The sequence below is a fragment of the Lutzomyia longipalpis genome, chromosome 3 (genome assembly GCF_024334085.1).
Source record: "Lutzomyia longipalpis isolate SR_M1_2022 chromosome 3, ASM2433408v1".
NCBI classification, from domain to species: domain Eukaryota; kingdom Metazoa; phylum Arthropoda; class Insecta; order Diptera; family Psychodidae; genus Lutzomyia; species Lutzomyia longipalpis.
Genome location: NC_074709.1, coordinates 6,425,508 through 6,450,452, shown reverse-complemented (window position 1 = coordinate 6,450,452; position 24,945 = coordinate 6,425,508). Strand labels below are relative to the sequence as shown.

The following is a 24,945-nucleotide window of genomic DNA, read 5'->3' as shown; positions in this document are numbered from 1 at the left end:
AAGAAATAAAAATATTTTATCGATTTTAATTGAAGCTAATAAGAATAAAGGATGTCATGCACAATACAAGGGCGAAGTACCTAATTGAAGGAAACGCAGAAAACAATTTTAACCCACCCAGTCTTATAGGGAATCAAAAAAGGATAAAGAATCGCCAAAAATATTCACCATTTTCCACTGGGGTCACAACGAAAAAAGGCAATAAAGTTTTGTAAAAATTCAAAAAAATTAGCCGCCATTCGCCATTTTGTTCATTTCAATGCATGAAGCATATGTTTCAATGCTTCGTCATGAGCTTGTCTATGAGAGTTTGACATTTCATTCATTTTTTTTTGGGAAAAAATAAAAAAATTGCGTATTTTTTAGTTTAATTATCGTGGTAAATGTGTTTTACGTGTTGTTCGAAAGTGATTTTTATGTCTGAATACCTGAAGGATTAATTCCCGCACAGTTTGTGACCGTCTCAGCGAGCACATCTCTCGTTACAAAACAAAGCAATCCAAAAACAATGGTCGTGGATCGTCTTGAAGATGACTTTTTCACGAATTGAAAGATCCTCTGCGCTGAAATCCTTTGCGTTTCACACCACCACCACGGACAAGACGATGGATTGCTGGTTTTGTGATTCCCTGGATAATGTCACGCAAAATCTTACGATGTTTCTTGGCACCACCTTTCCCAAGACCTTTTCCACGACCAATAATGTGCTCGCTGAGACGGTCACAAGCTGTGAGGGAATTCATCCTTCAGGTATTCAGATATAAAAATCACTCTTGAACAACACGTAAAACACATTTACCACGATAATTAAACTAAAAAATACGCAATTTTTTTATTTTCTCCAAAAAAAAAATGAAATGTCAAACTGTCATCGACAAGCTCATATTGACGAAGCATTGAAACATATGCTTCATGCATTGAAATGAACAAAATGGCGAATGGCGGCCAATTTTTTTGAATTTTTACAAAACTTTATTGCCTTTTTTCGTTGTGACCCCAGTGGAAAATGGTGAATATTTTTGGCGATTCTTTATCCTTTTTTGATTCCCTATAAGACTGGGTGGGTTAAAATTGTTTTCTGCGTTTCCTTCAATTAGGTACTTCGCCCTTGTATTGTGCATGACATCCTTTAGCCATAAGTTCATTAAAAAATCACGTTTTTCTTGTAAAAATCTTTAATTTAATTAATTTCATTAAATTTTAAGATCAGAAAATTGAGGAAATACTTTTTTTTGTTAAGTGTTTCCTCAATTTTCTGATCTTAAAATTTAATTAAATTAATTAAATTATTATTATTAGATTTATTTTAAGTAGGTACCTAAATAAAATAAATCTAATAATAATAATTTAATTAATTTAATTTAATTTTAAGATCAGAAAATCGAGGAAATACTTCAACAATAAAAAAGTTTTTTAGGCATTTTTTGAACAAACTGTACTCCCGTCCACCCTCTGAATTACTTATATTTGCTCTTGTGGTAATTTACACAATCACACCATTCTTGCAGGTACTCGTAAAAATTCCCCCCATAGAACAATCAGTCTGTGAAGAATTTTCTCTGTGAGTGGGTGACATTTTTTTCTCTGCCGTGAAAGATGCATTTCAGAGATTTGAAGATGCTGCACCCAAAATTCCCGAAGAAGCTTCTTTGCTTTGAGTTGAAGATTGGGGCCATTGTTACTGGCTGGTTCCATCTACTATTGTCTATTTTGGGGATCATCTTCACGCTGATTATTCTCTTCAATCATGAGCTGTACCTAAAGACGCTCAAGTCCTTCGCGGAGGCCTACAATGAGACCTCCTTTGTCATGATGGAGGATCAAGAGGGGGATAAGGATGTGATGGAGTTGGCACTGAAGCTGACTCTGGGCTTCTATCTCTTCATCAGCATTGTGAACTTTGTGGCTGCAACACTTCTCATTCATGGAACCATGAAGGAGAACCACCTGTTCCTCCTGCCATGGCTCACATCTGAAGTTCTGGGGATGTTCATCATGCTGTGTGCGATGTTCGTCAGTTGCCCATACCTCATTGTTGTGATCAGTAAGCCTTTCTTTCATGACTAATCTTCAATTTTAAATTAATTGTTAATTCTTTCTTTTTTTCAATGGAAGTTGCTCGCGTGTACATCTGGTACTGCATTTGGGCCTTCTATCGGGACCTTAAGAGGAACAAAAACACCTCAGGATACCCAATTGAGGCCCCATCAGCTGCTTATGGATCTGACGGGCTACACACTACAAAGCCACCATCCTATGGGGATGTAGTTACATTCAAGTAGCCCCTGGAAATCATCTCGTAGTGAGACTTTTAGCTGAAAATTATGTTCAGCGCATAAATCTGTTCCAAATGTTGGTGGAAATCAATAAAATGTGCTTGAACATTGAAAAAGCTCAACGATTTTATTTATAGATCCGTTGGGGCTCTCTTTTTTGCTGACTCTGCATGGGAAATTAACATCTGGTTTTAAGGATGAGTGTGAAAAATCAATGGCGTGTAAATGATAATTTTTCATTGGAAAAGCTTTTAAATTTTTCAGGAAAATCTTCATGGAAAAAAAAGCTCCGCGAGATTTCTTATCATTTTTCGCAATCTCTCAGATTCTCTGCCCTGTAGAGATAAAAATGCTTGATGTTTTTCCATTTAATAAACATCAACATTGCGGCGATCACCACAATCACTATTCCCAGAATAAAGTCAGCAGTGGAATAATGTACCAAGACGCAGAGATGACTTTATCATTCAAACGAGAGAGGATGGGGAAAAAAAACAAACTGAATTTTTTGTGACTTTATTTATAAATTCTTCAAGTAATGACGACACTGTATGCCTCGCGATAATGTTTGAATTGATAATTAACTTCTGTCTCACTTTCATTTATCATTAAACCAATTTATACCTCCTTTAGGCACTTGGCTTAAGTCTTGAAGGTTTTTGTGAGCTTTCTTTGGGTTAATTTTTGATTTAAATAAATCAAAAAGGAGTTTATTTGATTTTGTATGGATATACTCCTTCATAAAATTCTTGTTTAAAGAAACAAATTGAAACAATTAAGGAAAGGAGGTATTAGGGGTGTCTGAACAGTCAAAAAGTTCAGATAGTTCATGTTTTTTTGGAAGTCAAAATACTTGGTAAAATAAATTAACTAATAAATTATTTGCAAGCTAATCATACGTGAAAAAATCTTTTAAAATTCATACAAATAAAATAAATGTCAAATATCAGTAAAGAAACGGACTTCCGTTTAAAAGAAACGTCAAAAGTTAAAAAAGAAAAGTCAAATGTTAGAAATGAAACGTCAAAAGTTAAAAACGAAACGTCATATATTAGAAATGAAACGTCCAATAGAAAAATAAACGTCAAAAGATAATTTTAAAACAAGGTTAGTTAAAGAATCAACGACAATATTGCAATTCAAACATTTGACGTTTTCTAACGCCTAACATACAATTAATCTTTATCTGCGAAAGTTTTAACTTGAATGTTTTATCCATTTAAGGGGTTAAAAAACGTAATCTTTACGTCATTCTTTACACTTTTAGCCAAATATTTGTTAGAGAAAAACCTTAAAAAATTTACCCAACTTCATATGCAAATATGGGTTCTATTCTGCGATAAAAAATCCTTAAAATTTCACGAATTTCTTCTCAAATTTTAATAATTTCAAGAATTTCTTGGTCGCAGAACAGAACCCAATGACGTAATTGGTTAAAAAGGAGCTTAATCTTCTCGACTGTGTCTGACTTATTAATCTTCCTCAATTGATCAGTGGAGTTTGCGCAAATTTCTCTTTGGCGATTTTATAGCTATTGCGCGGGTAATATATTTAATTGTGATTTTTCAGTTGTTCTGTACTTCCTGCTTTCACGATTTTCGGCAATATGTGATGGTTTATGAGATCTCATCGATCACACCCGGTCTCAGTTAAATCAAGAAGCTTCAGCGGGACTCATTGGCTCCGTAATCATTAAATTTGGGAAATTTTCTGTGACTTCAGGTACGGATAAAAAGAAATATCAGTAATTGAGGGAAGATGGCAGTGTTCAAGAAATGTTGCTGCTGGCTAGATCTGAGGACCGGTGGTATGGTCCTGGGGGTCATTACGACAATTTTCTCACTTATTTGCATTGCTTCGTCCGTGGTGGAGCTCATTTATCTCGATGAATATGCGGGAGAAGTCAAAATTGAAAGTGACGATGTGAATGATTACGAATTCTTCATTTCTGGCGAAAGTTCTCAGCTTCCACGATGGGCCGTTATTGCTGTTCTCAGTGCTCTTATCTTTGCAAATATCGTCCAATTTATCACGTCAATTTTTCTTGTTATTGGAGCGAAAAAGGTAAGTTTTTTAACCACGTTTTCCTTATTTTGCCAAAATGGCTTATTTGATGGATCCTTGGTCCTTGATCCGTTATAGCAATTACTGATTTAGAAAACATCAAGATTGAGGAATCCAAAAGCCATTCAAATTAAAGAGAAAAGCATAAAACGAACTATTTAATCCTCAAAAGGAATATTTTTATTTTCTCTTAATATTCTTATCTTCACAGAATCGAAGTGATTTTATCCTTCCGTATTTGGTTAGCAATGTTTTCGCAATCCTCACCATGATCCTCTATATTCTCAGCAACATCATGACAAATACAAATTCTTCAAAAGAAATTGCATGCGCTGTTATTTATCTATGTAAGTCCTTTTTTTAATTTCTTTTTCTTTTAATAATTAAGAAATGATCTTTTTTCCTTAGTAATTGCTGGATATCTTTGGCTCTGCGTCTTCTCCCTCTATCAGTGGATTCAGGATACAAACCGATTAAGCATTACTACTTAAGACACTTTAATTATAAGATAGTTTGAAGTTGAAAAAAAGTTCTTACCCTTCTTGTATATCATTATTTATTTAAAAAAATGTTTTAAATTCATTTTTTATTTAATAAATATTTATAAATATTTTAATTTCAAAATTAATTCCGTTTTTTTTTGTGCTAAAAGTTTTGAGTTTCACTATAAGGTTCGAAAAATCAAAAAAAAACAATTTCATAACATTCTTTTGTGATTTTCAGAGACGTTTTGGTTAATATTAATGGTTTTCTAGAGGTTTTATTAAGTGATTAAAGTTATCAGAACTTATAGGTTTATTATGCATGTGGTAGGTCTTTCCCGTCCTTCCTAAACCCTGAAAAATTAGCACGATTCTTTCCAAAATTTTAAATTAATTACTAAATTTGAAAACTTTTTAAAATTTAATTTAATGAAATTATTCAAATAGGTTTAAGTTTATTCGGCATTCTGTATAGGAAACATTAAATAAAATTGACGAAGCATATGGTTTTCTACATATAATATGTACTATATTATCACTGAAAGAAGATAATCTACGACTCCCATTGACCCAGTCAGTTCTGTGTCATCCATTTGTAAGAGAGCACTGTTGGGAGCTTAATTTTCATTTTTTTTCTTTTAGTGTACCTAATTAATTTCTTTTTGTAGTAAGTCCTAAATATCGAAGGAGGTAGTCTGACTATATACATACATAAACTTTGATGTGATTTATTTCTCCTATTTTAAGGATTTTATGTGAATTATGATGCCGTTCGTTAAAAAATGTTGTTTCTGCATATCTTTACGTACTGGAGGGCAAATTTTGGGCGTTATTTCATCCGTAGTCTCCACCGTATGGATATGTTTGGTGACATGGATGTTCTTCTTTATAAATAGTCGAATTGACGAAGCTATAGACATGCAAGATAGTATCAACGATGTAAATCTGAATGACAGCACAGAGAGTACAACTCCCACAAATGATGATGGCCTCAGTCAACATCGCTTGATTTTAACATTAGTTATTAGTGTGCTATTAATTGCCAATATCTCTGTTCTCGTCAGTGCTGTACTACTATTCATTGGAGCGAGAACTGTAAGTTTTCAGGGTGCATCAAGCTTCACCCCAAATGGAATTTAATTAAAAGAAATTCTAAAAAATTTACAGAAATTAATGATTTTCATGGAAAATTCTGAAATTAGAAATCAAATTTTCAGTTAAAATATTAAATTTTGAGCTCACAGAACGATCAGGAGAGATATATTTATGTGTTGTTGATCGATGTCAAGCTACACCTTTAACTCAATACGTTACAGAGAATTTTTTAACGTTCAATAAATTTCTTTTTCGTAATTCGTCCAAAAATATTTTTAAAAAATTAATCAAAAATATTTAATAAATAATAGTTTTCCTAAAATATGGGGGTAAAGCTTGACGCACCTTGAACATTGCTATAAGACGTTAAAAATGCATTATTTAATTTATTCTGATAACATTTTGTAGAAACGAAAGGAACTCATCATCCCCTACCTTGTAACTGATGCATTTTCAATTCTTTTCGAAATGGGATGCTTTCTAATAAAAGATATTGCACTTATAATGAGTCATACAGAAGAGAACATAATAATTGCAGTTTATGTCATTTATTTCAGTAAGTAAAACTTGCATAATTAATTTCTTTAATTTAATTAATTTTAATATCTTATTTCCCCTTCAGTACTCTCAATCTATCTCTGGATCTGCATTTTCTCGCTCTATCAGTGGATAAAGCAGATAAACCGATATCAATGCACAGACTTTGAAGCTGTTTACACTACAAGACCAAGAAATTAGCTAAGAAGTTGTTCTTATATTAATTTTTAATGTTTTCAATTCGACTTTGTAAAGCTTAAAGCTTCAATGAAAAATAAATAATAAGTTTATTATTATTTTCATGTAAAATTTCAAAGAATTTTTTAACATTAACGATTAAGGAAAAAGTTGTTTTTTTATTATTATTATTGTAAAATGAGGAATAGAAGTAATAGAATAAATAAAAGAAGCTGTTAAATTGTACCTATTTTAGAAATAAAACAAATCAAAGCTTATCTCAATTTTCTGTCCAAATATTTAAAGAATCTCCTATTAGAATAATCTTCTTAAAACAAAGAGAGAGGCCGAAAAATAAATTCTTGGAATTCTGTAGGATTCTCCCTACCAATTTCTTAATTTTTGCCGACTAAGACGTTTAGTTTTGAGCATCTTTAATCACATCAAACTACTCAGTTGTGTGGTAAATGTTCGTCTAAGAGCCCGTCTTGTGGTTTCTTCTAAACTTTTGTGTCCTCTGTGTGGGTGCTCCTCTAATTATTCAACGCTGCGTTTGGATTGATTCAGGTGAAATTTTTAAAGAAAATAATTTTCTTTTCAATTTTTTAGTTTTCTTTTATTCTTTCGCATCCTGGTTCATAAATTTTTAGTTATTTATAAAGAGAATTAACAGGAAATCTCAAAGGATTCAAAGGATGTAACGATTCAATATTTCCAATAGGAATAATTAACGAAAAACCTTTTAAAAAAAATGTTAATTTCTTTTGTCAATTTTCTTTTTAAATATTTTCCAAAACATTGTTAAAACGAACCAGTAATGTGTCTCACTTAAAGAATATGTGTGAGGCGTGCGAGGGATCAAATTGAATAGAAAAATATTTACTTTTCAAAATAATTTGAATAAGTAAGCAAGATTCGGTGCGTCGATACCAAAAATAAATTAACAATGTTGCGATGCAAGCATAAGAGCTTGTGGGTGGGCGTTATGTTTGCACTGTTTGCATAAATAATGCTCAATTAGTTAGATTGATTTAATTGATTAATTTAATCTTTTTCCTACTCATCACTTTCATTCTCAGTTGGAAAGAAAATGCCCATCCTGAAGGAATGCTGCTTCTGCGTATCCCTCAAGACAGGGGGGATAGTATTGGCGATTATTAATGGTCTTGCTTCAATTGCGGTCGTAGCCTTCAATATCTGGGGGCTTGTTGTGCTGAACAAAGTGGAAAAGTCCCATGAAGCAATCCAACGTTTGGCTAAGGAGTTAGAACTTGCCAGGAATCCCGGTGGTGGAGGAGGAGGAGGATACAATGCTGCTTATAATGATAACTTGGTGATCTTGTTCACTAAAATACTTCTTTGGACGAATATCGTCATTTGCCTGTTTGTCTTTTTGGCCTGTATTTTCCTCATTATTGGAGCCTTGAAAGTGAGTGATGAAAATTCAAGAATTTTTGTCCTTTTTCTCCTTAATCATTGATTTATTCGTTTTTTTTCCAGAATCGTAGAAAGTTCATTATTCCGTACCTCATTTGCAATGCCTTCGGAATCGTTACAAGATTCTTGGATTTTATTTTCAAAGCAGTAACGAGTGAGAAAGCCTTCAATCATGTTGTTGCTGGTCTCATCTTTGTGGGTTAGTTCTCTCAATTTTTCGAGGAAATTTTCCAACAAATTGCATTTCAATTTTCCTTTCTTTTGCAGCGATTTCAGGCTATCTCTGGTTCTGCGTTTTCTCACTCTACCAGAAGCAATGTGAGGAGGAACGTCAACGAAGTGCAGCAAATAATCCATATGCAAATCAACAAACTGTTTACTCACAAAAAGCTTAATTTAATGGCGGAAATAAAAGAAAAGGAAAATGAATTTCACAACTCAAAAAGGATGAAAATGGCCTAATTGATGGTTCAAAAATATGTATTTTTTTCCTAATTGTTTATTTGATTAATCTTTTAGAACTTTTTAGTATCTCTTTAAAGAAAGAATTGAACAAAAAATAATGAAATAATCTTAATTATTAATTCTTTATTGAATAGTAAATGGAGTTGAAGCTCAGCAGAATATCGTATTTAAAAAATCTGAGTTAAAACATCCTTAAAAAGCATTTAATACACGAAAGTTTAAAATTAAAAACATAATAAAAAAATTAAACTGGTCTATTGAAAGCCTAAAATTCTCTATTACACACTATATGAAATAAATTTTACTTTGAAGCTTAAATTTAACTCGTCTCAATGCTTGTGAATTTTAGAAGAATTTCTCACATAAATTTATTGCAGTTTAAAATTTTTAAAATAACTAAATTATTAAAATTTTTATCACATTTAATGTTTCCTGTTTCAGTTAATGTTCATTGTGTCCACATAAAACATAAAAATAAAGAAACATTCATCACGATTTTTAATCCTTTTTAAACGCTCTCTGAGGACATTTCTCAACTGGAACGTCTTCCTTATCGTGTTGTACGAAAATAAACATTAAATCAACATTTTTCTAACTTGGAAAAATAATTAAAGGGATAACCCTTTCGAATCCATTAGGTCACACGTTTGACTAAACGTGAAACATTTTATTTTCTTGAATTTAAATGAATTTAATTATTTTTCTAAATAGCAAATGAATTAATTTCTCATAAAAAGAGCTAAATGCAAGGTTCTGATTCATAAATATTTTCTGAAAACCTCCACAGAATAAATATCGTAATAAGGAGATGGCATGTTTCAATGTTTCCATGTTTCATGAGAACGCGAAGAGATTAACATTTGAAAGATCAAGCATTCTAACCTCAAAAGTTTGACCTTCATTTTCTCTTAAAAGAAAATAATTTTCCAAGTTTCTTTCGACGATATTGAAGTATTGAAACTTTCCTATACACAGATGTAGAATTTATCTCCAAAATTTAAATAGATTTTAATTCAGGGCGATTGAAAAAAAGTCCATTTGGCCACATTGGCCAGCAAAATCCTCCAAGGGCTGTAGGCCTTCAGGAAGGACTCATACAGTCCGAAACGTCGGAAAGAATAAAAAATTAACCCTTCTGAGTCCATCAGGTCATACGTTCAGCTAAACTGGGACAATATATTTTTTCACGCGAAAGGGTTAATGGAATTTTTTTTTACGCAATAAACCAATAAAATTACTCTCTCGAGTGATGACCCCTAATAATCTGCATAATATTGAGATGTAAAAAATCAAATGTGGATTGAGAATAAAGAATTGAAAGAGAAAGAGAAAGAGATTGCAAATGAATTGACAGATTTTTTTCTTTTTCTCAAGTTTTTTCACCTCATATCAAATTTTTCTTTCATAATAAATCTAATCAGTAATTAATAGTTATCAATTAAATTCTCAAATTGCATAAGACTAATTTCCTGACTCTCCTGATAAGTTTTCTTCTTTCTTGTGAGTCACGAAAAATGCCTTCTGAAGCGATTGCTTCATAACTCTTGTCGTATCGCCGGCTGGGTTGGTGACTGTCCATTCAACAGGTAGATTTATTAATCATCAACATGTGCAAGCTATGAGGTGTGTTTGTGAAGGAATTTTGTAATTTAACCGCATGAGAGTGTATTGAGATTGTTTGGGAGTAGCGTACGCGCGGGAAAAAATATTTATTCTCAGACCATTAAACCTCCTTCCCCGCAAAACCAGATCGTGAGTGGCGGCGGTTAGGTCTCGAACTCCATTCAATTCACATCACAGCCATTTAGTTAGTTCTGTGGCATTCGTAGAGGCAAAAAGGCGCGCTTTTGTGGTGTTCCAGTGCGATTGGATCACTCATTGGAATTTTCAATTTTCTTTTCTCGGGTTTATATTTGGAAATTCAGGTAAAATTTGTCCTCCGTGGTGCATCGTGACGTGGCTTCCAGGCAAATCTTGCATTTTCCGATGCGCATTCTCCTCATTAATTTTCCGCTCTCATCTGCATTCTTGCTATATTTATATATAATTTTTTGTGATCAAAATTCCCGCAACATCGTAGCTTGACCTTGTTCATTTTTTGGGCTACACAATGTGATGGTTCTCTGGATTTTTTGTTGGTGTATCATTTAGTTTAAAAAAAAAAATCATCATTATGTAGCTATTTTGCGCGTCTCTGAAATTCCCATAAATCGCGGAAGAACATCTGTATGGAAATTAATTGTTTTTGAGATCATTTACCCAGTAATGCACACAGAACTGGATTCCTATGCGTTCCAGGCGTTGCAACTTGAAGAATTTTAATGAGCCAAGCAGATATTTTACATACGATATGTGAATGCCGAGGGAACGCCCTGATCATGGGACGCGTTCCCATTTCCTCGCCAAAGGGACTCGCACAATAAATTCGTTTGTGCTTCATTCTTTTTATTTTCTACGCGAAGTCAATTTCCCGCTAAAGATCGCGCGAAAGGAAACAAAATAAACATCCAACCGGTTTGTAAAGCGTCTCCAAGGGAAGAAGCTAACAAGGGCCCATTGCATTTCGTTCTGAATGGATGGGGTTCATTTTTTTCTGGAAAGTTTCTCAAAAATATCAGATAAACTTGTGCCAAATAGTTGAATTAGTTTTTAAATAAAAAAGCATTAAAAAAGATAATGTATTTGTCGTTATAACAAAAAAGGCAATTTTGTGGTGAAAATCAAAATTATTTTTATAAAAAAAATATTTTTAGAGAAATTCTTTTTCTAATATTTAGTCTATTCAGCACAAATTCATCTTTAGTTTTAATTTAAAGAAACTTTCCTAAATAAATGAGCCTCATCCATTTTAGACGAAATGCAACGTTCCCTTGTAAGAAAAAAATCCATCTTTGGCCATCGAAGGCTCTTTAAACGCACACGAAATGAAAAGAGAATCAAATTTTCGCTTCGTTGGTTTATTGTTTAGAGCTAAGCTCACGTTCGTCATTTTTTTTGTTCGAAGAAAATTCTTTTTATACCTAATGGAAAAAACAAAAACTGCGTGTTCTGGAAAAATAAATTTCTTCTTTCCACCATGTAATTAGTCATTGATTTTTTTGAATAATCAACGCGACATTGAGTTTAAAAAAAAAAGTGTGCTTGTTATAAATTTGTAACATTTGGGTGACTCCCCTGACATCGAATATGTAATTTGATATGTACACAATACAATTTTAATGAAAATGTAAGTTTTACATTCCCTTTCAAAATTCCCACAAAGTAGATTGGAGATAGAAAAGCTTTTCATGGTGGGGGGAAACTACATTAGAATTCAATGTAGATGGAAAATCTCTTATCTAGATTCTGGTGTTTGCAAGTAAATAACACTACTTCTAATTTCCGCATAGACTAATCATATCGTGGAAATTCGCAATGGTCACAAAGTTTGAAGAACAAAATCATCTCAAACGCACAAAAAATGGAAAATTTTTGGGAAAACAGTTAAAGGGCAATTGAGGGTGCTCCAAGATGTCAATGCCGCTCTAATTGAGTGATTTAATTAGAACAATTTAGTCTGTCTGGGATGCTGTAATTCTATTGTTTTTCATGTAAAAATGAATTAATTAAGTGAGATGTTTTCTTTGCAAACAAAGTTGCAAAAGGCATGTTTATTTCACGTCTAAGGGGCTAATCATTCATGAAAAATATTTACATATTTATTCGGTTTGATATTGGTCATGACCTCATTCGAGGAAACAAGCGCAACAAATCTTAATCTTGTAGAGGATCAAAAGAGAATCAAAAGTTTCCAAAAAACTTTCCATTTTTCACTGGAATCAGCTGGAAAGAAATTGATTTTAACGAAGATTTTCTCCAAAATTGAAACAATGACGTCATTAATGTGTTTTATTCGTCCCTTTTTATGCATTAAGAACTTTTAACAAGATTTTTTAAATCCATTTCTGCGTATTCTTAAAAAGTAGGAGATCTTCATGAAAATTATTTAAAGACTTTTTAAATTGAGAAATTTTGAGTAAATATTTTCAAAACCTTTTCAAAAATAGCCTTTAGAAAAAACTTACAGGTGAAACATTGATGCAAATGCCTACATCAATGTTTATATATTTTGCCAAAGTTTTTTTTATGATAAGTGTAAAACAAATTAAAAGCAGTAAAATGGTAAAGTTTGGGTATTTCTTTTTGTTATTTGATCCACTACAAAATTAAGTTGTCCTTTGCTTTTTTTTCTTAAAATGAGACATAACCCATATTAAATTGATTAATCGTGTTTCACGTTTTTCATATTTTAAATTAAATATGAGAATTAGTCTAAATTTTATGTATCATATCATTATACTCTAAATTCTCAATGAATACCCCTTTTAGAAATCTGGCAAAAGTTCACATAATATGAAAAACTTTATTTCAATGATTTTTAGGAGTTTTTAATCAATTTTTTCTTAGATTGTTTAGCCCCTTAATTTTCATTTCGATTTTTTATTCTGTTTTTAAATAAATTTCTTGATTAAAAGCGTATGATAGGAAACACTGTAATTTGAAACTAATTGAACAAAAGAAAATATAAATTTAAAACAAAGCTTTATGTGAGTTTTAAATGAATAAATAAATACAAAATGCTAATTTACTAAAATTAATGATAATTGAATTTTTATATAAATCGTCTACTGCGAAGAATATGACATACCCTTCTGTGGAATTTTTTGTAAATAAATGATCCCATATTTACTTTTTTCTCTCCCCAAAAATTGCTATTAAATTAAGACAATTATTTTAAATCTTTTAAACGTTCGATTTAATTCGCTTCTAAGCTATATTTTCCATGAGTTTTAAGTTTCCTAATTTTTTTATTATATTCAATTCAGTGTTTATATTCAAATCATTATTAAAAAAATAAATAATTTCGCATATATTTACCCTTCATTTATTTTTCTTAATAATCATTGAGAGATAAAACGAATGTTCTAAAGGAAAAAAGAAAGAAAAAATCACAAAAGAAGCTGAAATTGCTGATCCTCAAGTTTTATGTTTATACGAGCACTTTTGTGTGTGGAGATTTATCTTCTGGAGTGCAAGAATTTTCGTTTCTAAAATTTATTTGATAGAAAAACTTGACCTTTTGAAAAATCACATTAAAATTAAATTGTTCTTAAGCCTCTCGTGGAAAAAAACTCACACGCAGAAAATCTAAAATTAGATTTTGCAAACAATATTCTTTTGCGATATCTTGATCCATTGCCAACTAATCATTTCTTTCTCACGCATCTTGGAGTACTCTTTGGGGGCTTTTTTGTGTTGTTAAAAATTGTAATTTAATAAACTTTGTGACCATTGTTGATTCCAAGTTTTTATTTTAGTTTAAAATTTCAATTTTTTCCTGCATTAGATTTTTTTGTGTTTTGTGTTCCGCTTTAATTTTTTTTTTAAATAAAATATGAAGAATTTATTTTAAAAAGAAGATTATTAATGCAATTTATGTTTATTTTAGGTGTTGAGAAAATGCCCCTTTTCAATAAATGCTGCTGCTGCATTTCCCTCCCAACTGGGGGAGTAATTTTGGGTGTTCTTGGTGTCATTAGTTCCCTCTTTGCCATCGTTTTACCCGTCTTTGGGCTCGTCTATCTGGATGTTTTATTTGATGCAGCCAAACAAGCCCGCGAGGACGCCGCCAGAGATGCCGCCACGGGGATTTTGGTGGGAAATATGACGGAAAATTCGGAATTTGACGGTGTTACGGATGAGCAACTGGATCTTGCTCGTTTGCTGCTCACGATAATATTCATCATAATGATTATCGTTAACATTTTTGTCCTCATCAGTGCCATTCTTCTCATCATTGGAGCTAAAAGGGTTGGTTTCCTCTTAGAGCTTTTTATGAGCTTTCTCAGAAAAGTTATCGTTGTATTTTTTGAATTTTGCAGAAACGAAGGGAATTTATTCTTCCATACCTCATTACGGATGCCTTTGGAATTGCCTTTACGCTCCTCTACTTCATTAACAATGCTGCAAATGGTGTAAATCTTGGCCAAACAATCGTATCAGCTATTATTTATTTCTGTGAGTTATTCTTTTTATAATTAAAAATTCTCATTTGATTTAATTTAATTTAATCAATTTAAATCCTTTCAGTTCTTGCTGGGTATCTGTGGCTCTGTGTTTTCTCACTCTACCAATGGATTAAGGAGAGTAGTCGTCCAACTCCAACAGTCAGGCACCACTATCCTGAGCAACAGGCTGTGTACTCCACAATGGCTTGATAATTGCCCCAAAATTGGCAGTTCTTGGAGCCAAACTCCGTCTGCTTTCTCTCTATGCATTCACTAAAGTGCCTAACCTCCTTTTAATTAGTACTTAAGAAGCCTCAAATGATATTATTTGCATTTTGATGGGAAATCTATTTTTAGAAATTAATTTGTAAAATCTTTTGATTTCGTATAAATTTTATTTTTATGAATTTACTAGAATTTATCGAATTTACCACAATTTACGTACTTAAAGTATCTCTTAATGGTGGATTTATCCAAGTATTTTGTACAGGAGAATACATCACAGAATTCACGTGAAATATAAGCCACAATGTGTGACACAATTTATGTTTTTTTCTCCATTTATGTTTTTCCCCGATTAGAAGCTTTTTGCAGGAATTACTCCGAATAATTAACTTGCAACGCTTTTATAGCTCTTGGATGTACTTCAGTCATCTATTAGTGGGATTGATGATAATTTTATCACGACGCGACGCCAGATTAGAAGGGCTTTGGTAGTAAAATGTGTGAAAACTATAGAGGAGATTTATTTGAATAATCAGTAATAGTTCAAAGTTCAAACTCATCAAAATCGTTTTTTAAATGATTTTGAGTTATTTTATTTTCTAAGATTTTTTAGTAGGATGGAAAATTAATTTTATTATTCTTTTTTAACTTCAAAAAAAATTTGTTTATTTTTCCCATTTTTCCTGCCATTAAATGGTTAAAAAGAGTTTCTTTCATAATACATTTTTTAGGACTTTAAATCATTTTCATTTTTCTAAAGATTTTAAAAAAAAATTTTTTCTTGTTTTCTTGTGACGAATTGCAGCTAATTGTAAAGGAGTTTATTCACTTTTATGACCTCTTGACGTCATCGGAAAATACCTAAAAAATCACACAAAACAAAGCAATCTTAGTATCATTAAGATTTAGCTGAAAAAAATAGGAAAAACGTTTGCCAAAAAATGTAAAAACATTTTGTTTTAAATTAATTTGTCTCTTTAGAAGTATGAAGCATATGCTTCATTGATCTTTTTAGCTGCAATTCTTTGGAACTTTCTTTTTTTAATTGTCTATCAATGTTCAATGATAAAATATTACATCATTCAAGGAGTATTAACTGTGTGAAAGAGTAGACAATAATTATGTTCAACAAAGGGCGTGATTTATGCTTCTTTTCCGCGATTTTTCCCAAAATGGCTGACTCCTTTTTCAACCTGAAGTTGCGCCTCCCAATTGCAAATAAAAATTAAAAGATTTTCAACACCTGGAGCCATATTTATCACCTGAGAGATGAACAAATAAGGAAAAGTCCGTATTTTACAAATTATATTTTTATTTTCAGACAAAAAAAGAGAAATTTGAAAAGACAAAATGGCCGTTATGAGAAAATGCTGCTTCTGCTGGGACCTTCGCATTGGAGGGATTGTTCTTGGGGTCTTCTCGGCAATCTTCTCCCTGGCCAGCATTGCTTACTGCACGTGGATGATTGTTGAGATGGAAATCCAGAACTGGCGTGGACGTCCTGTTGTGCAGAATTACTACCAGAAGCGTCTTGAGGATGAGATAATCCTCTACCGTCTCATCTCGGAGATCATCCTCGGCATTGGAATCTTCGTTCACATTGCCATCTTCATCTCCAGCATCCTCCTCATTTCAGGAGCTAAAAAGGTATGCCTTGAAAATCTTTTTTTTCCCGGAAAAAGTAATTTTTTCTTGATAAATTAATTTTCTTTGAATTTTTCTTTTCAGGAGAAACGCAACAGAATCGTGCCATACTTGATCTTCCAGTGGTTTGGCATTATTGGTACGGCCCTCTATTGCTTCTTCCATGGCTCAACGTCCGTCAAGGAGGGTAGATCACAGCAGGGAACCATTACAATCGTCGTGGGATGCATTTACATTGGTTGGATATTTTTTTTTATTAATTTTTCTTTACAAAAAATAAGAAAATTTTTATTCCTGTTTTAGTTTTTGCATTTTACTTCTGGTTCTGCGTTTTGGCTCTGTACCAGACAATCCGGGATAATCAGAGACACAATCCTCGTGTTCCGCAGCATCAACAGGAGCGACATGCTGCCTATTCTCCTGTATAAAGCTTCCTTTTTTTTGTGAGGAGCTTTTCTTTTTTTAAATGTCTGCCACTTTTGTAATTCAGTACAAAGTTTTTAATAAAAGGAAAGTAAAAGAAAAATCGTTTTTTAAAGAAATTCAAATTTATTTCATCACATAATTTAATTTCAAAAGTTTTATAGAAAAAACAGGAAATGAAAAGTAGATTATAGGCACTTGATCTTCATCATAATCTTAGCCCAGGTGGCTTTGTTGCTGAAATATGGGAGATCCTTGGAGTATATAATGGCCTTCTTGAAGATTTTCCAATCGCAGAAATCTTTCTCATGAATAAGATCGTTGTTCAGGAATTCGTAGAGAAAGTCAAAGATCTGAAAAGAGGAACGTTGAAAGGAACGGGAAAAAGACCAAATTATGAGATCGGTTCTGTCAAAACTTGACAGTTGTAAGATTTTGACACTTTGTCTTCATAAAATCGTTTCAAAATGTCAAAAACTGTCAAAATCTGATAATTTCAAATTTTTGACAGTTTGTCTTCTTAAAATCGTTTCAAAATGTCAAAAACTGTCAAAATCTGACAATTTTAAATTTTTGACACTTTGTCTTCATAAAATCGTTTCAAAATGTCAAAAACTGTTAAAATCTGACAATTTCAAATTAACCAATTGAATCTTCCTTACTTGACCACACTGATCCTTCCAATCTTTCATCTCTGACAGCACCAAGAGGGCATGTGGGAAAGCTTCGTAGTTGGATCTGGTGCCGTCATCATAAATTTCATACTGAATAACATCATATCCCGAAATAAGAGTGATAGCTCTTATAAAGACGTCTGCATAGCATTGAAAATCATGCAAAAGTCCGTGCTCCATTGAAAACTGCATATCAGCAAGTAAGTCCAGGCACCAGTTGAGGCATTTCTCTGGATTATCTTTGAAAGCTTCAAACAGCGGCCGCATATCACATACAAGATCAACTACATTCTCCCATTGGGTGGAACCATCATAGCCAGAGGTAGGATCGGAAATGTGTTTTATGATTGGATCCAACATCTTAATATCCTTGAAGTCTTGCGCTAGCTTCCAACAGATACTCCTCTTGAAGGCTTCATGTTGCCTTGAAGCAAAATCAACCCAGAAGGACAAATGCTTCCTCTTGAATGGACGGAAAATGTCACAGAACACCTCAGTGACTGATTCATTTAACTCCGCACGACATGCCTCCAAAGCATCCAAGATTGGTTCAACAAGGAGTGCAAGATGTTGCTCTGTCAGATCATCGGCTATCTCCTTCATTTTTGCCCCAAGAAAACGTTCAAAAGCTGGATAAGTGGTTTCGTAGTTGCTTTTGAAGCATCGTTTAATGTATTTTCGCACCAGAAGTGGATCAACGGTGTTCAAGAGAGTTGGAAGCTTGTCAAAGGCTGCTGTGATCTCAACGTCTTCATCGCAATCTTCACCAACGAATGACGGTGTGAATTTCTCGAGGTAGTTGCAGAGGAAACGTTTAGCCGTTCCCGAAATAACGCTCTGACTTATGGCCACGGATACGCAGTATTGACGGATTTCACGTCTACGATGGAAGACTTCATGGAGGCAGGACCAGTTAACGGGTGGAATGGGTTTTGGGAATTTCTTCGAAAGAATCCTCATGCAGTGAATGAGATGGAAGTCATCACTTGCCTCATGGCTACGAACAGCAGCTTGCTGGTGGATGAACTTTACAATCGGTTTGAGAATACTCTTTGGCGGGAGGTAGGACAGATCTTCCGGTTCTCCCTTGCCAGGTGGTACGTTGTAGACACTTCCACGATATTCCTGAATTTCCCGTCGAATGTGGGCTGCTATGAGATCACCAGCAAAGTCCTTTGATGCATTGTCCACCTTCATGAGAAGCTGCAGCCAACATTCCCCCGGGATGTAAGTCAGCGTATCCAGGACATCAACATCAGGGCCAAGTTTGGATTTTGGCAATTTGAGATTCTCCCGAAATTGCTCTGGAATTTCCTTAAGCGTTATCATGTCAAGTGGAAACATTCCCAGAGCTTCAAAGGCCTCCTTCTGAACTTCCGGGAATTTGGACGTCAGAGCATACGTCCAGAGTCTCTGATAAATCTCCTTCGCCATGTTGTTGTATTCCGGTGTTGCATTTGTATACTTTGGGAATTCACCGAAGAACTTGCAGAGGCTCATAAGTACTTTTGGACGTTTCTCGTAGCGAAAGGCAAATCCAAGAGCCTTCCAGATGCCCACAATGCTCACAGTGTGACTCTCGCACAGCAAAATTATTGTCTCCATGACAATGCAGATGACGGCACCGTCATCCGTTGGACTAGATGATTGATTAAGTACATCCGAAAGATGGGCCACAAGATCGGCTCCATGTTGTGTTGGACTCTTCTCGCAAATTGTCTTTATCACCTCAACGCGAACGAGATTGACTTGTCGGCTGGAGTTTCTACGTCCCTGCGATATTTGATCATACAGGTACTGATAGGTACGCCCATCAATTTGCCAAAGTCTCAGGTAAAGCTTCAGAACATCTCCTTCAAAGTCCTTATTCTTTTCACCAAAGTTGCGCAGAAGGGTGAGAATTGCCTGAATATTTGACCTGTGATGCCCACACTCAATGACTCCCCGGAGAAGTTCAAGCTTCAACAAACTCCCGTTCACCCGTTCAATCTCATATTGAAACGTTGTGAGGAACTTCAAGGCCATATCTTCATTTCCTTGCAGAATTTTCGAAAGAAACGGCGTAATTTTTGCCAATCTTTCTACTGGAACCACGTCATGACTCAACAACATACCCTTCATCATTTTGCAGAGAAGCCTCCTGATTGTTGGCTCCTTGATGGCGACTAATTCCTCCAAAACCCCCAGACCTATCAATTCTATATCATTCAACATCTCATCCAAGTATGAACGAATTCCCTCGATATCGACGTAAAGTCCCACCATTCTGTCTTCCAATGACACATCAAGGGAATTAAAAATGTAATCCTTTTCAAGGACTTTCTGCTTCTCAACATGCTCCTTTAGTAGCTTTATATCCTGCTTCGCACCATCTGATATTGTCGTCTCTTCAACAGACCAGAGAATCAATGAATCCAGCAGCATTCGATGAATGAGGAAACTCCTAAGTGGACAATTGAGTACGAGATGTCGAACCACCGTCAGGAGATCCCCGACGTAGATGGGTGGAATGTCATCGAGAAGGTCAATGCAGATGAGTAAAATCAATCCATGAGGTAGATTATTGGTATTCAGGTCACTCTGCAGCGCACGCATAATTAAGGAAAAGCTCATTCGTGGATCTAGGCCCAGCTTCAGCTGATTCAGCAGGCTCACCAACAGCTTCAAAAGGACTTTGAGGGTATTTTTTGGCTTTTTCTTTGGCGCCATTGCTTCCAGGGCATCATTGAGGAGGATATTCGTTAGGAGGGTTGAATTCTGACAACTCACCCACATGAGGCAGTCAAAGAAGAGATCACTGCCATGATCAGATTTAACGGATTGCTGAATCAGGAGTGACCACAGTGTACGTGCACTGGGGATGATCTCAATGTTTTTGACGACGTACAGGAAGACAGGCCTCAGGAATTCAGTACTAGCATTGCAAATGCTGAAACAAGGAGTTTTACGTGAAAACTTTGACTCTGCATGAAGGAATCCTCTTTAGTGAAGGATCAATGAAAATTTCAGTGAGATCAGGGAAAATAAGTTTCGTGGAAACTTTGGAATTGGGGTGCACTTCAAAACTAGTAAGATCGGCTTAGTTCCTTAAGTCAGTCTATAGTTCTGTAGGTCAGACTTGAGGTTTTAAGGCTGCGTCAAAGTTTTTTTGAAGGTCAATCATTTTAGGCTTTAAGGGTAGGTCAAACAGAATTGTGACGAAAGGAAACCTTGATGATTTTACCAATTTTGACTCCCTTAAACGATCAAAATATGCGTCTAGTCGTCTTTGAATATCGAAATTCTTAAGGATCGTCCAAAAAGACATTAGGCCTGATTTAATTTTAAAAATCTTAAGGCCTATTTAAAAAAAAAACTTAAGCTTAGATTGAAAACATAAAGCCTGATTTCGGATAACTTAGATCTGGACAAAATAAACTAGGGCGTAGATTTAAAATCTTTAGTCTGACCTGATTTAGGAAGACTTAAGGATAGAAAAAAAAACTTAAGGTTAGCTTGAAGACCTTAAAAACTTAGGTCTGGCGGACTTTGCTTAAAAAACCAAAGCCTGGTTTAGGAAAGTTAGGATGGACTAAGATAACAATTTCAGCCTTTGGTAGTGAAATATATCTCTCGGTTGAAGGATAAATCAAGGCGATATTTGTTAGCCTTGTTAGTTTCTTCTACAGCTAGATTGCCTCAAGTGTTCTGAGCTTAACGCCTATCGAGGTCTACATTGTAAAAACGGTTAAGTCGGTTCGGAGCTCATACAAAGGATCTGGTTTTCAGGAGACGGTGTCAATGGGAAGTGACTCATGTGGTTTCAGGAATAAGGTCAGGAAAGGATCTATGGGGAAAAACTCTCAAGAAGGTAAATAATTAGCAGGATTTTAGAATAAAATCAAAACTGATTAAGTTTAAGACTTACTCCTTATCTTGATGATTGAAGAGTTCCTTCACAATGACGGCAATTTCCTGTCCGTGTCCCTTCTTGGCGTTCAGAATTGCAATGAACGGATGCTCTGGATGCTGTAGGCCATAGGGGCAGGTGTACTTTCCCTGCGCGGATTTGCATTGCTTCCGGAACTCTGTCACAGCAACTTCGCACAGAGCGCCGGAAATGGCTGCAAAACGGGCTCCTTCTGCATTCGGAAGCAGCGATAGCAGAACGGTTCGTACTTGAGGGACAGAGAGGGTGTCTTCTTCAGCTGCTTTGGCCAGGATGTGGCACCCAAGGAGCCCCACTGTGTAATTCTCAGACACACAAGCGCTCATCAGTGTCTTCTCCTCATTATCCGTGCTCTGCTTTGATGATTTCTTCTCCTTTATTGTTCTGTAGAGTTTGGCCAGCCATGCGGCAATCTTCGTGGTACTCTGGAGGGCATTTACCTGCGCTAAATCACTTTTCTGCGACATTTTCTTGCGTTTTCCCGGCAAAACTTGGCAAATAAACAAAAGAGCGTGAAAAGTATGTCGGTTAGGTCGATTACAGCGCCAACGGAATATTTTCAAAACTCTCACGCATCGGGCAATACCTTAAGAAAATTTTCCCGCTAAAATTTTGAATGTTCCAACGGCTGCAAAAACGGTTTCGAAGTTTTTTCTTTCTTGAGAAAATTTTCTACAAATTCCTTGCAATTTCTACAGCACAAAACTAAATTACATGGCCATAAAGTTTACACGGGAATGCCTGTCCAAGTTTGAAGTTTATTTTTCTTTGGTGGAAATGGGAGGAAATTGAATGAAAATGACAAAATCAAATTACAATCTCATGTCAAGTTTTGTGCAGCAGTGTGAAAAATAAATTTTCCAGCTCTGGACAACTGGGAAACACGAACGATTGTATGACGAGTGAAATTGCCATCGAAACTCCACATATGTATGACTTATGCTTCCCGGAGATTCTTCGCTGTGCCACCCGCACAACATGACATGCTGTACTGGTGAGTGCAGCAACAATGCAGGGAAACTGTGTGAGAGATACGGGGAAAACATCATGTATCAAATAAAAGGAACACACGGAGAGTTTTTCTTCCGCCACTTTCAAACAAAACCCACGACAAAGGCGACAAAAGCTCACAGAGGATGGGCGAAATGGAATTTTATGTGGGTTTGGTGCTGTTTTTGATATTCGCCCTGTGTAATTTATTTACCTCACCTTGATCTTCTTGCACGATTAAAAGGACCAAAATAGATATTTTTAAGATTTATTTTCAAGCTTTTCAAGCATTGGTGCCAAGTAGTGCGTGTCGGTAAATTTGCAGGAAAACAAGGACATTAAAAGATTAGAGAGGAAGTAGAAAATAATGACCTAGAAATAGAAAATTGAAAATTTTTCCTTTAAATCATTTTAAGAAACTGAATTTACAGCTATAAAAATATAAAATTTCACATCCTAAATCATTTAGTTTTATACGTTTTATAGCAATTGTAGTACAGTAAAAGTAATAGGTTTTCTAACCTCAACCTCAAAATAATAAAAAAAAAAAAGACATATGTAGTCCCAATTTTCTTAGGATAGACTTAGAATTTGATCCTAATCAATTTCCCGTTGAAATTGGGGTTATACAGGTTGAGGGAAATGAGCACTTTTCCCGCTTAATTTTCGCCATACAATTTTCCAAGAATTGGAATAAAATTGAACAAGTGGCGCCGCGTGTGGTCATAAAAATAAATGTAGGTTTTCATGCGGAAAACTCACTTGGAAAAGTGCTTATTTCCATCAACCTGTATGACCCCAATTTCAACGGAAAATTGATCAGGATCAAATTCTGAGCTGATCATGAATAAAGTGAGACTAGATATGTATGTATTTATTTTTTTAAATTATTTTGAGGTTTAAATCTCAAAATAATAATATCAAGATCTCAAGTCTTTCTCCAGTTGCTATAAAATTAATTTACAACATCCCCATCTTCCGCAAATCTCTGTGGTGGTGAATTTGGAAAGCTCACCATTTTATAACAATTTCAATTTAAACTTATTCAAATCGATGGATTTTTTAAAAATAACTTTGTTAAATTCTAAAGATTTTCCTAAATTCTAAAAAAAAGAAAAAAAAGTTTGTTAAATTCATACAATTTACTTTATTAACATTTTCTGAATTAATTTTAAACTAAAACAAAGACATATTTTATTTCTAATTTTAGGAATTGAAAAATTAGTTTGAAAAATTTATGTTTTGTCAGCTGGGTTATGTCAAATAAGTAAGTAAGAATTAATTACTCCGGCGTATAAAATACAGTGGACACTTATAAGCGTTTAGTGGATCGTTAACTGTTGATTTTTATTAAATTTTCATCTCAGCCACAAAAATGTTTCCCGAACAACAAATTATTTTCCTTTAAACATCATCAATGAAAATGTTAATTCAGTTTTAGGTATATTTTTTTACACCACTCTACTGCACCAATAAAATTTTTAAGGGGGGTCTCTTGGGAAATTTTATAGAATTTACACATTTTTAATGTTGTCATTTTCTTGGGGTTTTTCTTAAACTTGGATATCCGATGATGGTTACATTTGTAGCCTAGTTATTGAAGTGTAAGAAAATCTCTTTTCGCCATTTTAGGTGCGACGCCATCTTGTAGTTTTCCGACTTTTCCGCAGAACTGCCCTAAAACACAAAGGTAGGTTTTTCTCAGGATCTACTGGATGGATTTTGATGGGGTAAAAAGCAAATGAAAGAGGACATACCCGTGCAGATTTTGATGTACCAGAATTTTGAATTTCCATTCTGGGGCTGAGAAAAGTGGAAAAACGTCAAAAATATCTGAAAAAAGTCACATTTTTCCACTTTTCTCAGCCCCAGGATGGAAATTCAAAATTCTGGTACATCAAAATCTGCATTGGTATTTCCTCTTTCATTTGCTTTTTACCACATCAAAATCCATCCAGTAGATCCTGAGAAAAACCTACCTTTGTGTTTTGACGAAAATCTCAAGATGGCGTCGCATCTAAGATGGCGGAAAGTGATTTTCTTACTCTTTAATGATAAGTCTTTAAATGTCACCAACACTTGAAAACCGAGTTTAAGAAAAACCCCAAGAAAAATTAAAATATTTAATTTCACCAGCTCTCAAAAGAGACCCCCCTTAATGAACTTGAGGTAAATTAATGATTTTTGATGTATTAATAGAAAACAAAATCAATTTTGTATTTATTTTCTTAAATTAGTTGGGGATTAAATGAAACCCTTTAATTAGATTTATTTCACAAACTCCCGCGTTGTAATGAAAATATCGCCAGAGAATGCATTTTAATTTCCGGGTCAACCCCCTCGTGTTGTACTTCCTAGCATTTCTCGCACCTTTTCACCGTACCTGAGGTCATTAATTACATTCACCGAATGGTCACATAAAATATTCTGTTAGTTGAATTTTATACCCGAGAGTAGCTTCCTCCCTCGAACAGCATTTAC

General features: G+C 34.4%; 5 protein-coding genes across 8 annotated transcripts; 4 read left to right on the top strand and 1 right to left on the bottom strand.

Moving 5' to 3' along the window:
- The first annotated feature begins 1,507 nt into the window (after positions 1-1,507).
- LOC129791690 (uncharacterized) lies at positions 1,508-2,392 on the top strand. The gene is made up of 2 exons (XM_055829975.1): positions 1,508-2,044; positions 2,116-2,392. Exons 1-2 carry the CDS (start codon positions 1,597-1,599, stop codon positions 2,280-2,282), a joined length of 615 nt encoding a protein of 204 aa, XP_055685950.1. The 5' UTR covers positions 1,508-1,596; the 3' UTR covers positions 2,283-2,392.
- A 1,506-nt stretch (positions 2,393-3,898) lies between these two features.
- LOC129791691 (uncharacterized) lies at positions 3,899-9,028 on the top strand. Its single transcript, XM_055829976.1, has 4 exons — positions 3,899-3,998; positions 7,711-8,060; positions 8,132-8,267; positions 8,336-9,028. Exons 2-4 carry the CDS (start codon positions 7,722-7,724, stop codon positions 8,461-8,463), a joined length of 603 nt encoding a protein of 200 aa, XP_055685951.1. The 5' UTR covers positions 3,899-3,998; positions 7,711-7,721; the 3' UTR covers positions 8,464-9,028.
- LOC129791692 (uncharacterized) lies at positions 5,570-6,915 on the top strand. The gene is made up of 3 exons (XM_055829978.1): positions 5,570-5,917; positions 6,326-6,473; positions 6,540-6,915. The coding sequence occupies exons 1-3, from the start codon at positions 5,585-5,587 to the stop codon at positions 6,653-6,655; spliced, it is 597 nt and encodes a 198-aa protein (XP_055685953.1). The 5' UTR covers positions 5,570-5,584; the 3' UTR covers positions 6,656-6,915.
- Positions 9,029-10,175: 1,147 nt separating the features above from the next.
- Positions 10,176-16,975, top strand: LOC129791688 (uncharacterized). 4 transcript variants are annotated; one of them, XM_055829973.1, is made up of 6 exons: positions 10,182-10,458; positions 14,022-14,383; positions 14,455-14,590; positions 14,663-16,452; positions 16,534-16,687; positions 16,753-16,975. In XM_055829973.1, exons 4-6 carry the CDS (start codon positions 16,156-16,158, stop codon positions 16,875-16,877), a joined length of 576 nt encoding a protein of 191 aa, XP_055685948.1. In that variant the 5' UTR covers positions 10,182-10,458; positions 14,022-14,383; positions 14,455-14,590; positions 14,663-16,155; the 3' UTR covers positions 16,878-16,975. The 4 variants fall into 4 exon arrangements, with proteins under 4 accessions (XP_055685949.1, XP_055685948.1, XP_055685947.1 ...); XM_055829972.1 differs by lacking the exons at positions 16,534-16,687; positions 16,753-16,975 and adding an exon at positions 11,620-11,759 and having other exon boundaries at positions 10,242-10,458; positions 14,663-15,122; XM_055829974.1 differs by lacking the exons at positions 14,022-14,383; positions 14,455-14,590 and having other exon boundaries at positions 10,176-10,458; positions 16,127-16,452.
- A 3-nt stretch (positions 16,976-16,978) lies between these two features.
- Positions 16,979-22,023, bottom strand: LOC129791657 (focadhesin). Its single transcript, XM_055829918.1, has 3 exons — positions 21,454-22,023; positions 17,535-20,475; positions 16,979-17,225 (listed from the first exon to the last, which is right to left on the bottom strand). Exons 1-3 carry the CDS (start codon positions 21,939-21,941, stop codon positions 17,061-17,063), a joined length of 3,594 nt encoding a protein of 1,197 aa, XP_055685893.1. The 5' UTR covers positions 21,942-22,023; the 3' UTR covers positions 16,979-17,060.
- Between the last annotated feature and the right edge of the window lie 2,922 nt (positions 22,024-24,945).